Here is a 14,734-nt window from a genome sequence, read left to right as displayed (position 1 = left end):
CTGTGTAATTAGTCTCTCTCTAATCTCTTTAACTATGATTCTATTATGAATGGTACATTGGCTTATTCACCATAGCCAATTGCACCATAAAAAATGCTGTTCTTTTCTCAACAAAATAACCTTTGGAAGAAACTAAGATCGCAACATATGTATAGATTACTTTAACTTGCAGTATCTCAAGTGTATAACCTTATGCCGATGACAAGTAAAATACTGTCAGTGTTGCATCTGTGCTTAAAAGATTTGCATCTGACCAAAAGTTTCCAAGTTCAAAATAGGCGCGCCTAGTTTGGGCTGGGAGATCTAGAACTCGTTTCTCCAACCAAGCTCATTATCATACTCCACCTAGCACCAGGAACAATCAAATGTGAAAAATTGGTGCTCATTGGCCCACCTATCAAATAGGCACGCCTATTTTAAATTTAACATGTGGAAATGTGGCGCACAAACTTGAAGGCACTTGGACCATTATCATGCTCTTATAAAGCCTTTCTTCAATTCAAAAAACAGGAGTTTCCGGACGAGAAGAACCTCCTTATTGCAACAGACTTGGCAGGCCGAGGTCTAGACATACCGGAGGTTACCCATGTCTATAATTTTGATCTTCCTCCAACAGCGTATGCGTATATTCACCGTGGTGGGCGAACAGCTCGCAAACCCTTTGATTGCAGTCATTGTATTGTGACAACTTTTCTAACAAAGAAGGAATTGTTTGTTTATGAGAGATATCAGAATGAGATTATGTTTCAGAGTCAACAGCATTTAATAGACAATCTTTAAGTTAATCCCATGTTGCTTCTGGTTTTTCAGGGGAAGGGTTAGGTTCAAACTCCCGTAAGTGTAGAATGGACAGGAAATATTTTGTACAATGAAAGTTATGAGGGTTTTGGGGAAAGTGATTCAAGAGTTGCAAAGAGATTCATTTGTTCAACATAAGGTTTTGGGGAAACGTTTCTAAAACTCTGCGTTTCTTTGAAGACCTAAATTCTAACTTGTTTGATTGACATTTATTCTATTTTAAGTTTCAAGTTTTAAGTAAGCCATGAGTTCTCTAGCACATAATACACTTAATCCACGTCTTACTTCGGCATGTTGTGCGATGTGCATGATCATTTAGTGTCCATGTAAGTTTGCCAACATTTAACAGGAAGTTTTATATGAAACCTCTCAAACCGAGTTTTAGTCATGGACTGAAACCTCCAGAAACCTTTGAAACCCTTTTTGACCTCCTTGGCTACTCCTTGGTACCACTCTTAGCCATACTTTACTAGAAAGTCTAGTATTGATTCGTCCACTTGGAGTCCGTTGAACGCGTTCGGAATGTATTAAATTCATGATATTGGGCTTTTCTTTGTTGTGAATTGCTTTTCATTATATAGTAATCAGTAGTAACAAATTTGGTCTTCAGCTCGGGAAAAATGTGTCTCAGCTTACCTTGAGGCACTTAGGAATTCAAGACAATCGGTTGAGAGGAGAGAGAAGGCGAAATGCCACTTGGAATTCACAAGAAAATAGTGCAAATACAGCTTAGAATAAATTTCAATTCTTCAAAATTTCTGCTTAAGAATTGGCTGAAAAGTTTTTCCCAAACATAGCACGTGACTAATAGATATTCTGATGTGGTGATTAATTTTCTTTTTAGGTAATTCAATCACAAATAGGTTGCTCGATTGTGTTCATATATGTGTGGGGCATGATGAAAGAATGGTTGAAGCTTAGTCACATATTGTGCACATGAGCATCCACCGATGTTGAGCACGCTTGGCATCAGACAATGAGAGAGAATATCATCACATATTTTTATTGTAATATGGTAATCGCTTGTCAAGATTAGATTGGGATTTTGATCCTTGGAAAACTCTACTAAGCATTTGAAACAAGTGCTCATCTGTTGGCTATGAAAAAAAAAATGTTGGCCAATAAGAGCCACTCATTTATGATTTGTGGTTTATAGTTATTTTGTTCATTCCGCTTGGATATTGTGTAAGTTTCAATCTCCCATTCTTGTTTGTTGAGGAATGGCCAAGATGTGTGGCCCATCATTATGCGCACTTGTTTGTGTGAAAGTGCAAAAAGTGGAAAGGCAATGTGCACTTAGATTGGTATGGATACCCTAACATGGAAGTTGGGGGTCTAATATGATTTTTGCAGTTTTGGCTCCAATCTAGCACATTTCGTGTTTTGTGTCTCAGCTATGGAATTTTGCTGTGAGGCTTGCAGTGTGTTCTTGACTCTTTTTATACTTGGAGTATAACAAAGTTCGTGGGTTGTTTGGTTGTGTTTGTGTACTCTATTGTGCAAAGTAAGCTTAAGAGACAAAGACTCTGTGGATTTTGATTGTAAGGCATTGCTGAGAGGGAGCGGTTGAAGGATTGATTGTGAGGACTCATAACATAAGGCATTCTGGAGTGGGAGCTCTAAAAGGAGCTCAACACACACTCCTTGTTAAGTTGTGGAAGCATATAACATTTTTTGCGAATCATGCTAGGAATTTAGCTGTGGTCTTGAAAGGATACACCTCACAAGAGAGGGGTTGACATGGTCAAATAGGCATGTCAAGTCTCAAGAAACCAAGATGACCCATTTGGAGAATTTTTGGCAGTATTGCTAAGATAACGACAACATGAAAACCTTTTGATCTACATAGGTAAGATGATGTTAGGAGATTTTTCCAATATTGAGAGGTTAAATAATGCCCCCGTAACCTTATGTAGGTCTGAATTAGCACATTCATAACCTTAAATATTGTATGGAGTATATGGAATGGGGCATAACCTTGCAGGTCTATCTCGTAGCAACAAGCCATGACAGATAAGTAGACAAAACAGCCAGCTCACTAGGTGATTGACATCCGCCAAGATTGAGTGAGGCACAACTAAATGCCGGGGGTAGAGATCCGGTCAACAAGCCAGGAGGGGACACACAATGGTGCTGAGTGACCATAAATGGAAAGTAGAATCCCAAAGTCTCAGGGCAATTGGTGAAAGTAGATGAAGCTTTATGCATCTTTAAGCCAGATGGGGGAGGAATCGTTAAGATATAATTGCATCCCATTTTAGAGGTTTTACAAAAACCGAGATGGCACACCCATTACTCGAGGCTTTGGTCGATAAGTAGTCTTTGCGAGGACGATGTGTCTTAGAACTAGCAAGGAAACCGAGCCTACTAGCAATGTAGTAGGTGAAGAAACGACAAGAAGCTGTAGATAGCCAGGCAGAACGCTTGCTATCATCGCTTCCCAAAGAGACAGAGAGCTTGAGGGTATTAACTACCTCCCTCATCCCAAGGGGAGTAGTCAAAAATAGTATAAGTAAAAGTTCCCACTAAACAAGCACCCTTCAAGGGTTGGAGTTAAAAAAGCATCTAGGTGATGGGTTTTTGCAAAGGGAAGAGGATGAGAAAAATCAAATTATAGATAGGATTACACAATAAGGTCGGCAAGTATGAAAGTTCAATAGAGAGAAAACCGCTTTGTAGTCCTAGATTTGGTGGGGAGAAATTAGCAAATGCCGAGGATCATGGTAAATTTATTAAACACAAGTGCATGTATGTATGTGCAAAGTAAAGACTCATGGTAATCACCCATAAGAGAATATAACCAACACCTCCATCATGCATAAGCCAGATAGTGCCACCTGAAGTGACAAAGTGAGCGTGTGTAGTAGTAAGGCCACCAAAACATTATAGCTTAATAAACAAATCATAGCCAAGTACAGTGACTAAGTGTGTGTGTGTGTGTGTGTGCGCACCCACCCTTACTCAGGCACCATACTCAATGTTAAGGTAATAGGCCCATTGATTATTGGCCTCTACTGCCTCATCAAGTTGATAGTAAAAATGTGAATTTTGTAGCCAAACAAGTTCTGGCACTCAAAATCCATGAAGATAGTATAGAATAAATCCTGCCTAAGTGTGTGTGTGTGTGTATGCCCACCCTTGCCAAGGCACCATACTCAATGTTAAGGTAGTAGGCCCATTGATTATGGGCCTCCTGCCTCATCAAGTCGATAGTAAATATGTGAAGTTTGTAGCCAAACAAGTTGTGACACTCAAAATCCATGAAGATAGTATAAAATAATTCATTCTTTAGAGTCTCATCACAGTAGTGGATTCTTAACAATATTTGATAATGTATTGAGAGACCATTATACCCCGGTAGGAGTTTTAAGGCTTTGTCAGCCATTAGAAAATAGTGTGGATGACTTTCATAGTCTTTACCTGAAACAAAAGACTTCCACATTGAATATAAAATCTAACCACAAGAAGTATATTTGGTAGCTCCTATTTCATCCAACGAGCTAGGTCAAAGGACCACAAAGGCTGTGAATATGAACCCCTACCTGTCAACCAAAAAGAATTTACTGACAATGTGTCTGCCAGAGATAACAAACACTTCATTAGTCCAAAGCCAATATCTCGACCAACCTAGTTGCCTAGGAAGTTCTTGCGTTTAGGATGTGTGTGTTGTTGTATTAAGATATTACTTATACAGAAAAGAACATTTTGTTCAAAGAACAACTAGGTTTAGACATTAGGAAGGTGATTTGCACAGAAACGGCGTTAGACTCATTTTTGTACAATATGACCATAATGAACTAAAATTCCAGTTTTCCTTTACATCAGGATTTTAACCATTATATGAGGATGAACTACGCCTTCATCTCCAAGGTCGACGGATTGTAGCAAAGCGAGATTTTTTAAAGGAAAGATAGAATTCTCACCTGCATCCATATAGACAAAACAACAGATTTTATTAGACTTGGCTATGTATGGCAAGTGTCAAAGAACCTATCAGTTTTTATCCATGTCATACTTAAAAATTATTAGACTAGCTACAATCCTACATAATAATTAAGATATAAAAGTATGGTCCAATCTCAAGTAATACCCATTTTTTTTCGAGTGGAACTTTCCAAGACAAAACTGCATTCTCAATTGTATCCATATGATCTTGAAAGCCTTACTTTAAAGTATCCTTTTACCTTATCAAAGAGTTAAAACTTGTATAACCATCTATAAGCCAATCACAACTTATAATCACACTTTCATAGTGATTTGAGAAGCCATGTTTTGCAACTAAATCCCTATTGTATGGATCTTTTATAATTCAAACATACATATTTAGTGTAGAAACTTATGCCATTGGAGATATTTATCGAGGACAAATCTTGCTAAGTGAAGCAACAACTAAAACCTTAGTTTAATAATCATTTTTGAGCCAATAAATGAACCCTAAAAAAACCCCAAGTTTAGTCTAAGTGCAATACAATCCAAAGAGTATCAACCAATGGAAGCACTTAGCCAGCTAAGTATTTCAAACCCTACCAGAATCTTAATGAAATAAGTATAATTCTGAACATGTGTAAACTCTCAAGTCAAGGAGACTAAACAAGGTGTTTATAACTTGATCTAAGAGTCAAGAATATTCCAAGCAAAAAGCAAATGTGCATTTATATGAGATTTTCTAGAAGAGGATCAGAATTGTCTCAATAAAAAATTCCATTGGGGCATTGTATTATGCCTCAAATATCTTCAAGGTAGTAGAGCAAAAATTTGCTCTAGGCTCCTAGTACAATAGAAAACCAACAACCAACCTTAGTAGCAACAGTTCATGTTGCGAGAATCACTCTCTGAACGTTAGTTTTCCCTTCTTTAACTTTGGGTGCACTTTTTGATTGCAAAAGATCAAAACCAAAAAAATAATAATATTTGCCATTAGATTTAGTTATGATCATCATAGCCATATGAAACTTTTCGAGTCCTTGAGTTAGCCATTCCAATATCTACTTCATGTAAAACTTGGGTTGCTCAAATATTCGTTGCCTAAGACTAGCATCCTCAAGGAATATGCACCAACATGTTATCTCCCTGTGCTGGATGTTGAATTCAGCCAATGTACACACACACACACACACACACACACACACACACACACACACACACACACACACACACACACACACACACACACACACACACACACACACACACACACACACACACACACACACACACTTAGTCACTATACTTGGTTGTGATTGATTTATCCAGCTATAATCTTCTAGTGGCCTTACTACTATACACACTCACTTTGTCACTTCAGGTGGCACTGTATGGCTTATGCATGATGGAGCTGATGGATATATTGTCTTATGGTTAATTACCAAGTGTCTTTACCTTGCACACATAAACACACAGATACATGCACTTGTGCTTACTAAATTTACCATGATCCTCGGGCTTTGCTAATTTCTCCCCACCAAATCTGGGACTACATAGCCGTTTGTTCTCCATTGAACTTGCATACTTGCCAACCATATTGTATAATACTATTTATTATTTGATTTTGCTCATCCTCCCTCTACAAAAACCCATCACTTGGATTCTTTTTGTACTCTAACCCTTGATGGGTGCTTGTTCAATGGGAACTTCTATGTATAATATTTTTAACTACCCCCCTTGGGAAGAGGGAGGTAGTTATGACCCTCAAGCTTTATGTCTCTTTGGAAAGCAATGATAGCAAGCATTTTGCCTAGCTGTTTGGAGCTTCTTGACCAATCTACCTACATCATCATTGACATGCTCGATTTTTTTGTTGGTTCTAAGACTCATTGTCCTTGCAAAGACCAATATTATGTTCCTACCATAGATGGGTGTCCTTAAGACTTGTGATGACTCAAGAAGATTGGCAAGTTGGACTCAATTGGCATGGAGTTAGTTATCATCTAGTTAAAACAACTTGTTGTGATAAAAAAGGTTTGAGTTACCTTGATTAAGTTATGCCGACCATGTGTCTTTATGTTTGAAAAGATTGTGTCTTCCAAAGTGAATATGTTCTTCAATGAAGCACCGTATCTTGTGGATGTTCAGATAGATCATATTTTGTGATTAATCGTGTTAATCTCTTCAAAGGTAAGTAAGCATGGTGTACGTTTGACCTATCTCTTCATCAACATGGGGCCACAAGATGCACTTTTAATTTTGCTCTTTCAAGTATTTCCTAGCTACCTTCATGTCCTGTAAACCAACAAGATATTTTCACAAAGAGTTTCTTATGTAGCAGGGATATAGTGTCACTTACATAGGATATGCAATCACTTAGTAGTTGGTCTAGAGTTCACACTGGACGGACTCTCGGTTGGGAAATGACACATGGAAATATACGGGTGGTGGCCTAGTGGACATTGTAGTTAGATCACCACCACCACAACTTCAGAGATAAACTTACTTGGACTAGGATATTTTCTAGCCATTGGTGGCTCTTTATGATTGTATGTATTTGTAGTTGGTTCTAGTCCTCAGGGGCATCATCTACTTTCTATGGTCTAGCATCTTGACTCTTGTGTCAAGGACCACACATATGCACTCTCCCTGCACATTAGAGCCTTGACACTCCCATTGTACTTGTGAGTCCTAGGCTTGAAGTTGAGTGTGTTGCCAACCAGAGTCTGTATGGTTCTATAAGTTTATCAAGTCCCATTGAGTTTTGATTTTTTTGTTGTGCTTTGAGTTGTTGATCCATTGTTGTGTGATATTTTATTTCTGATGGAGTGAGGTTTCATGCATATTTCACTGAGGATAACCCACTATAGAGAGGACAACACACGTTTCCTACTACAAGTGCTCTCATTTTTGGCATGCCCGATGGGACCTCAACGGAGTCTCACTCCGTTGAGCGTTCATGTTGAGGAGCTAGCTGGTTCAGCCCCTCGTCTGCTCTAGTTTTCTTGTGTGGTCCAGCATGGTCTAGACTAGATTCGCCCTCATATAGCTTGATCTAGTCCATCTTTGCCTTGTCGAGCTTGGTCTAGCTAGTGTAGTCTCTCTTGGCCCTATATAGCAGGAGTAGTCTAGCCTGTCTAGACTTGGTTTAGTCGGGTCTGGTCCAGTGGGTCTAGACTACACAACATGTTCGAGGGTCATCACGCCCAGAGCTTGGGTGGGTTTGTTTCTACTTCATGATCCATACAAGGCAGTCTAAAGATCGACAAAACCCACTATTGTGACCTCTGAAGTACTACCACAAAAAGAGTCAACCTTTTGTGCCGAGTAGAAGTCCACCAACCCCATTACTTCTACCCTCCCATGCATCTATCTCCTCTCACTCAACTAGTTCTTCACCTCCCGGGTCACCTTTCTCAGTACAATTCTCACCTACTGTGTTACTGAAAAGCTCTTGAGCAATAGGCTCCGAATCAGGCAACCATGGAGGAGCTGACAAGCGTTCTGACTGAGGTGAACATAAAGTTCCCTACTTTGAAAGAACTCTCTATAGAGGATGCAAACCACCATGCTAGGAGATTTGTCTCCCTCTCCAGGAAATCACAAGCACCCCACCCCCTATGCAAGGTATTCAAAGAAATTTTCCATCTCAGAGCTCTTATCATGGTAATTATCCTGCAACCCCTGAAAGCTTCTACACCTCAGCCTCCACCTCCATGCATCAAGATCAAAGACCACCTTGCTCCCCCCCCCCCCCCCCCCCCCCCCAAAACCCCCAAAACTCGCCCACCCAATCGGCCCATTTTGTGCTACAAATGCAAAGAATATGGATATTACCAAAGAAAATGTCCCCTGCTTGAAGGTTCTCTCTGTTGTCATTGCCATGAGGCTAAGAATCAATATAGTAAGGATTGTCCCAAGCAACAGGAATGCACTTCTTTGATCCCTAGTCAGAACAAATCAAAGTTCACATTTCAAAAGATCAACCTGATAGTGGTGAGCAACATCCCTCAACTATCCTGCTACTCATGTGGTTGCCCCCTAGGACAAAATGCAGCAAGAGGAGGAGCATGTTGGTGTCCTCACCCAAGCACAAAGGGCAGCCCTCGGCCTCAGTCTTTTAGAAGTTCCAACCCTTCCATCCCCACTTTCACCACCTAGTCCACATACATCAATTTCCAAGCCATCCACTGGTGTGAGAGGTTGACTTACCTTTATGCTATCTGATATTGATGGGGCCTTCTTGGAAGTAGTGGCTGGCTTGCAACAGATCAAGGTACCAAAGAAGGCCTTGATTGAAGGAGAAAAGCCTATGTGCAACAAAAACTGTCTTGAAGATCACTTTCAGCAAGTATGTCACTCTACGACATGCTCTAGCTAGATGCAAATCTTCAAAGTGACACCCTTACAATCATTCAATCTCTATACCCCGATGCAACGTCCAATGCCAGGTACCTCTCAATGTAGCTCTCTGAGTCCTACATGATCTCCTATATCGTTGCTCCTCTCACTGATTATAGGATTCCTCGTCTCACTGTGTCTCTTCTAGAGTGCCAATTCTCAGGTGTAATTGTGGGTGATTTATCTGGGATCAACATGATGCTTGAGTTCACTATGCTAGCACTGGGTCTCTAGCCTACTATGCCCGCCCCATTCACATTGAATTTGGACGATCAGAGAACTATTTATCACTTGGGAATAGTAGATAAGGTGCCTCTACAGGTGTAGGACTTTACCTTTAGCTTGGATTTTGTTGTGGTTTGTCTTTCCCAGATAGAGGGCAGCTTTCCTTTTCTCATCGATAGACCATGGTTGCAGCAGACTAAAGCATTACATGATTGGGGAAATAATGCAATGTGGATACATACTCCTTGATCCCCAATGAAACCCATTCGACTTGAAGGAGGCATGGATTTAGTGCATCATAGTTCTTTGGCAGTGGAGTCCAACCCCGTCTTGGAACAACCTACCCCACCTGATGGACCAGGTGAGGACCTGTTTGAGTGGTTGGAAGCTACAAAATCTATGCCTTGTTATGTAGTTTTTATTCAATCTTTGCCTGAGGATACCGCATCTCCCCTGGCCTAGAAACAAGTGTTGAGTTCATGATAATTGTTAACTCAAATGCTTCTATTGTCAAGGCATATGGGCTTGGTGAGCCTATCAAAGATCACAAACGAGGTAATAAATCTTCTTTACAAGAGTTTCCCTAACTCTCAACCTCCTCTGTGTCTGACTTCCAACCAAGGCTAAGCTCTCTTTTGTGCCTAATGAACTCCCCTTTAAAAAACTTCCACAAGGATGGTTACCCGAAGAATATGTTGATTTTAATATTGATCAAACACCATCTCATGATGTCTCAAAGCTCCAATAGGCAGAAAACTCTTCAAATTCTGATGCCTCCTCACCAACAAACCTCTTGAGCTATCAAGGAAGTCAACCTTAGGGACCCTAACAACCCTCATCCAATTCTCTTAGCAGCTTGGTTGTGGGAACACCCGACACTACTCAACCAAGTAGTTTCTTTTATGCACTCTTTCAAGGATGTTTTTGCATGGTCTAACAAAGATTTGGAATAAATCCCACCAGAACTGGGTGTCCACACTATCCCTCTGGTTGAGGGGGACTAAGCCATCCAACGACCGTTCTTACAAGCTCAACCCCAACTATGCAAAAGCTGTCAAACTAGAGCTAGAGAAAATGCAAGAAGTAGGGATCATTGTGCCCATAGAGCACTCCAAGTGGCTATCACCCATGTTCCTCACGTCCAAGAAGAAATCCAATATTAGTTGCCTGTGTGTCAACTACCATGCACTAAACAAGGTGACAAGTGCAAATGGTTTTCCAACACCTTTCATCAAATGCATGCTTGAAGATGTGGTGGGGCACAAACTTTACAATTTCATGGATGGGTTCAATGTCTACAATCAATTGGGCATCCATCTTGCCGACTTGATCAAGACTGCATTTGTGACTCCATGGGGTATATTTATTTATACAAGAATGTCTTTTGGGTTGAAAAATGCCCCTCCTTCTTTCAATCTTATAGTATATATCATCTTTTACCCTCTGATCATCTTTGAATATTCATGGATTTTTTTTTGTGTTGGGCTTGGACTTCATGCCTATTAAAGAAATCCTCTTGTGTAGATACAAGTATTCTTGAGGGGTTATTCTTGGGAGATTCATTCTCTTGAATGGTCATTCTTTGAGTGGCCTAGAGTTGAACTTCAAACTTATGCTTTGAACGCTAGTGCTAAACTCTTGTACATAGAGTGGTTCTTGATTTTATCTTAATCTTGATTATCTTATTCTTCATTGAGTCAGGGAGTAGAATTAGTTATTCGTATTCTAGATTTGAGAAACTAATCACTTCTCGTTTTGATTTTCAACTCTTATCTTCTCATGAGTACTCCAAACAACATTAATCAACTGTAAATAGCTTGATTAGTGAAGTATATGGTACACTCTCGTAGTTGGGTCAGCATGTGCCTAATTGTGCTTGTGTTGTGAGTAGGTTTATGGGCTATGAGCACTATTACACTTGTGTGTGATTATGAGTAAAGCACCTTGATTCTGGCTGGGAGAGTCCAACATCAATGTAATTAGTATGTGCCTACCATAGATGGGTGCGCTTAAGACTTGTGATGACTCAAGAAGATTGGCATGTTGGACTCAATTGGCATGGAGTTAGTTGTCATCTAGTTAGAACAACTTTTTGTGATGAAAAAGGTTTGAGTTACCTTGATTAAATTATGTTGACCATGTGTTTAAGTTTGAAAGGATCGTGTCCTCCATAGTGAATACGTTTTTCAATGAAGCACCATATCTTGTGGATGTTCAGATAGATCATATTTTGTGATTGATCGTGTTAATCTCTTTGAAGATAAGTAAACATGGTGAAGGTTTGACCTATCTCTTCATCAACATGGGGCCACAAGTTGCATATTTAATTTTGCTCTTTTAAGTATTTCCTAGCTACCTTCATGTCCCTTAAACCAACAAGATATTTTCACAAAGAGTGGCTAGCAGGGCTACAATGTCACTTGCACATAATAGGAAATTACTTGTAGTTGGTCTAGAGTGTTCACACTAGATGGACTCTCGCTTTGGAAATGACGCATGGTAACGATACGGGTGGTGGTCTAGTGGACTCATGGTCATACCACCACCACCACAATTTTGGACATAAAATTACCTGGACTATGATATTTTCTAGCCATTGGTGGCTCTTTATGATTGTATGTATTTGTAGTTGGCTCTAGTCCTCAGGGGCATCATCTACTTTCTATGGTCTAGCGTCTTGAGTCTTGTGTCCAACACCGCACATCTGCACTCTCCTTGCACATTAGAGCCTTGACACCCCCATTGTACTTGTGAGTCCTAGGCTTGAAGTTGAGTGTGTTGCCAGGCAGAGTCTATATGGTTCTATAAGTTTATCAAGTCCCATTGAGTTTTGAGTTTGTCGTTGTGCTTTGAGTTGTTGATCCATTGTTGTGTGATATTTTCTTTTTGCTAAAGTGAGGTTCCATGCATATTGCAATATGAGGAGCACCCACTATAGATAGGACAACACACCTTTCCTACTACAAGTGCTCTCATTTTTGGCATGCCCGATGGGACCTCAACTGAAGTCTCACTCCATTCAGTGTACATGTTGAGGAGCTAGTTGGTTTAGTCCCTCGCTGGGTCTAGTTTTCTTGTGTGGTCCAGCATGGTCTAGACTAAATTTTCCCTCATCTAGCTTGGTCCAGTCTATCTTTGCCTTGTCCAGCTTGGTCTACCTAGTCTAGTTTCTTTTGGCCTTATATAGCAGGAATGGTCTAGTAGGTCTAGCCTTGGTTTAGTCACGTGTGGTCTAGTGGGTCTAGAATACACAACAAGTTTGAGGGTCACCGCACCAAGAGCTTGGGTGGGTTTGTTTCTACTACATGATCCATACAAGGCAATCTAAATCTTGACAAAGCCCATTATTGCACCCTCTGAAGTACTATCACAAAAAGTGTCAACCTTTTGTGTCTAGTAGAAGTCCACCAAACCCATTATCTCTACCCTCCCACGCATCTACCTCCACTTCCTCAACAAGTTATTCACCTCTTAGATCACATTTCTCAGTACATTTCCCACCCACTGTGTTACAAAAATAGCTCTTAAACAGCTGGCTCCAAAGCAAGCAGCCATGGAGGGTGCTGATAAGCGTTCTGGTTAAGGTGAACATAATGTTTCCTACTTTCAAAGAACTCTCCATAGAGGATGCAAGAGACCATGCTAGGAGATTTTTCTCCCTCTCCTTGAGTCATGGCCTCAATAGAGAAGATGCCTACCTCGTGCTCTTCTTGTTGACCTTGGATGGCTTAGCAAATAAATGGTACAATCAATTTGATCAGAACCACTTTAGTACTTGGGAAACACTAAGGCAACAGCTATGTGAAGCTTACCAACTAGGCGACTTCCAAGAGCAGGTTTTGGATGAGTTGGCAAACCTAGTGCTCTAGGTAGATGATATTTTTGCAGAACTTATGACACGAAAAAAGTCTCTTGCCAAGCTTCCCCAACAACCAGGAGAATTCATGGTCAAGGATTGGGTGAACTCTCCCCAAGATTTCTTAGCAAAAACACCGAGAGAGTCTCCAACCTGAAGCCACTCTGGAGGAGTTTGTCTTTGCTGCTACTAGGATAGAAGGGGTAAGGAAGCTATTCAATGACTCTCCTTAGGTAGAGACTGCCTCAATACTCTTGAAAAGTCCATTTGACCCCTTGAATTCTTTACATAGAGAACTAGAAGCACCGAAGTTATAACAATATCATCAAGAGCAGAGATCCTTCTCTCTTTGAGAGGAGAAGCCTCCACAACAAGAAACTTTGGACCAGATCAAGGGGGAGCTAGAAGAGCCCATGGCTCGGTAGGAGTCTAAGGCTATGGTCTAGTGTAGCTCATGTCGTTCTTTGAGGAATCCTCCATAGGAATTACCGCTTTGAGCTTACTACCACTTCTGTGAGAAGCTTGGACAGGACAACAAAGATTGCTACTATTTGAAGGGGTTGTGGAAATTACAACAGAGCCTCACCCCTATGCTTCAACAAGCTTGGCACCTATCCACCCAAGATTGGCACCTGCATCCAATATGGATTTCCCTTATGGCCATTCAAATCACATGCACCCCCCTATGCAAGGTATCCAAAGAAATTTTCCATCTCAGAGCTCTTATCATGCTAATGCTCCCTCGGCCCCTAAAAGCTTCTACACCTCACCCTCTACATCCATACATCAAGATCAAAGACCACCTTGCTCCCCAACCCCTAACTCGCCCATCCAATTGGCCCATTTTGTGCTTCAAATGTTATGAATATGGGCATTACCAAAGAAAATGTCCCTTGCTTGAAGGTTCTCCTTGTTGTCATTTCCTTGAGGCTAAGGATCACTATAGTAAGGATTGTCCCAAGCAACAAGCATTCACTTGTTTGAGCCCTAGTCACAACCAACCGGAGTTCACATTTCAAAAAATCAACCCGATAGTGGTGAGCACCATCCCTTAGCTATCCTGCTACTCATGTGGTTACCCCCTAGGACAATGCAGCAAGAGGAGGAGCATGTTGGTGTCCTCATCCAAGCACAAAGGGCAGCCCTCGGCCTCAGTCTTTTAGAAGTTCCAACTCTTCCATCCCCACTTTCACCACCTAGTCCACATACATCAATTGACAAGCCATCCACTGGTGCGAGAGGCCGACCTACCTCCATGCTATCTGATATTGATGGGGCCTTCTTGGAAGTAGTGTGGCTGACTTGAAATAGACCAAGGTACCAGATACGGCCTTGATTGAAGGAGAAAAGCCTATGTCCAAAAAAAACTATCTTGAAGATCACCTTTCAGCAAGTGTTTCACTCTACGACATGCTCCGGTTGGATGCAAATCTTCAAAGTGACACCCTTACAGTCATTCAATCTCTATATCTTGATGCAAGGTCCAATGGTAGGCACCTCCCAATGTAGCTCTTTGCGTCCTACATGATC

General features: G+C 40.8%; 1 protein-coding gene across 3 annotated transcripts in view; it reads left to right on the top strand.

Moving 5' to 3' along the window:
• The window catches only part of LOC147451891 (P-loop containing nucleoside triphosphate hydrolases superfamily protein), a 78,564-nt gene extending 76,624 nt beyond the window's left edge, over positions 1-1,940 (top strand). For 2 of the 3 annotated variants that reach the window (XM_086517777.1, XM_086517776.1), the window contains one exon: positions 511-916. In XM_086517777.1, coding sequence (XP_086373903.1) covers positions 511-780 — 270 coding nt within the window. In that variant the 3' untranslated portion in view covers positions 781-916. Of the gene's footprint in view, positions 1-510; positions 917-1,642 lie in introns of those variants that run through there. The other variant, XM_086517778.1, reaches the window with a different exon arrangement.
• Positions 1,941-14,734: the final 12,794 nt, after the last annotated feature.

The sequence above is a fragment of the Adiantum capillus-veneris genome, chromosome 8, assembly GCF_014529385.1.
Source record: "Adiantum capillus-veneris isolate H3 chromosome 8, ASM1452938v2, whole genome shotgun sequence".
Classification (NCBI taxonomy): Eukaryota; Viridiplantae; Streptophyta; class Polypodiopsida; order Polypodiales; family Pteridaceae; genus Adiantum; species Adiantum capillus-veneris.
The sequence above is the reverse complement of the archived record's forward strand: the minus strand, read 5'-3'. Positions and strand labels throughout refer to the sequence as shown.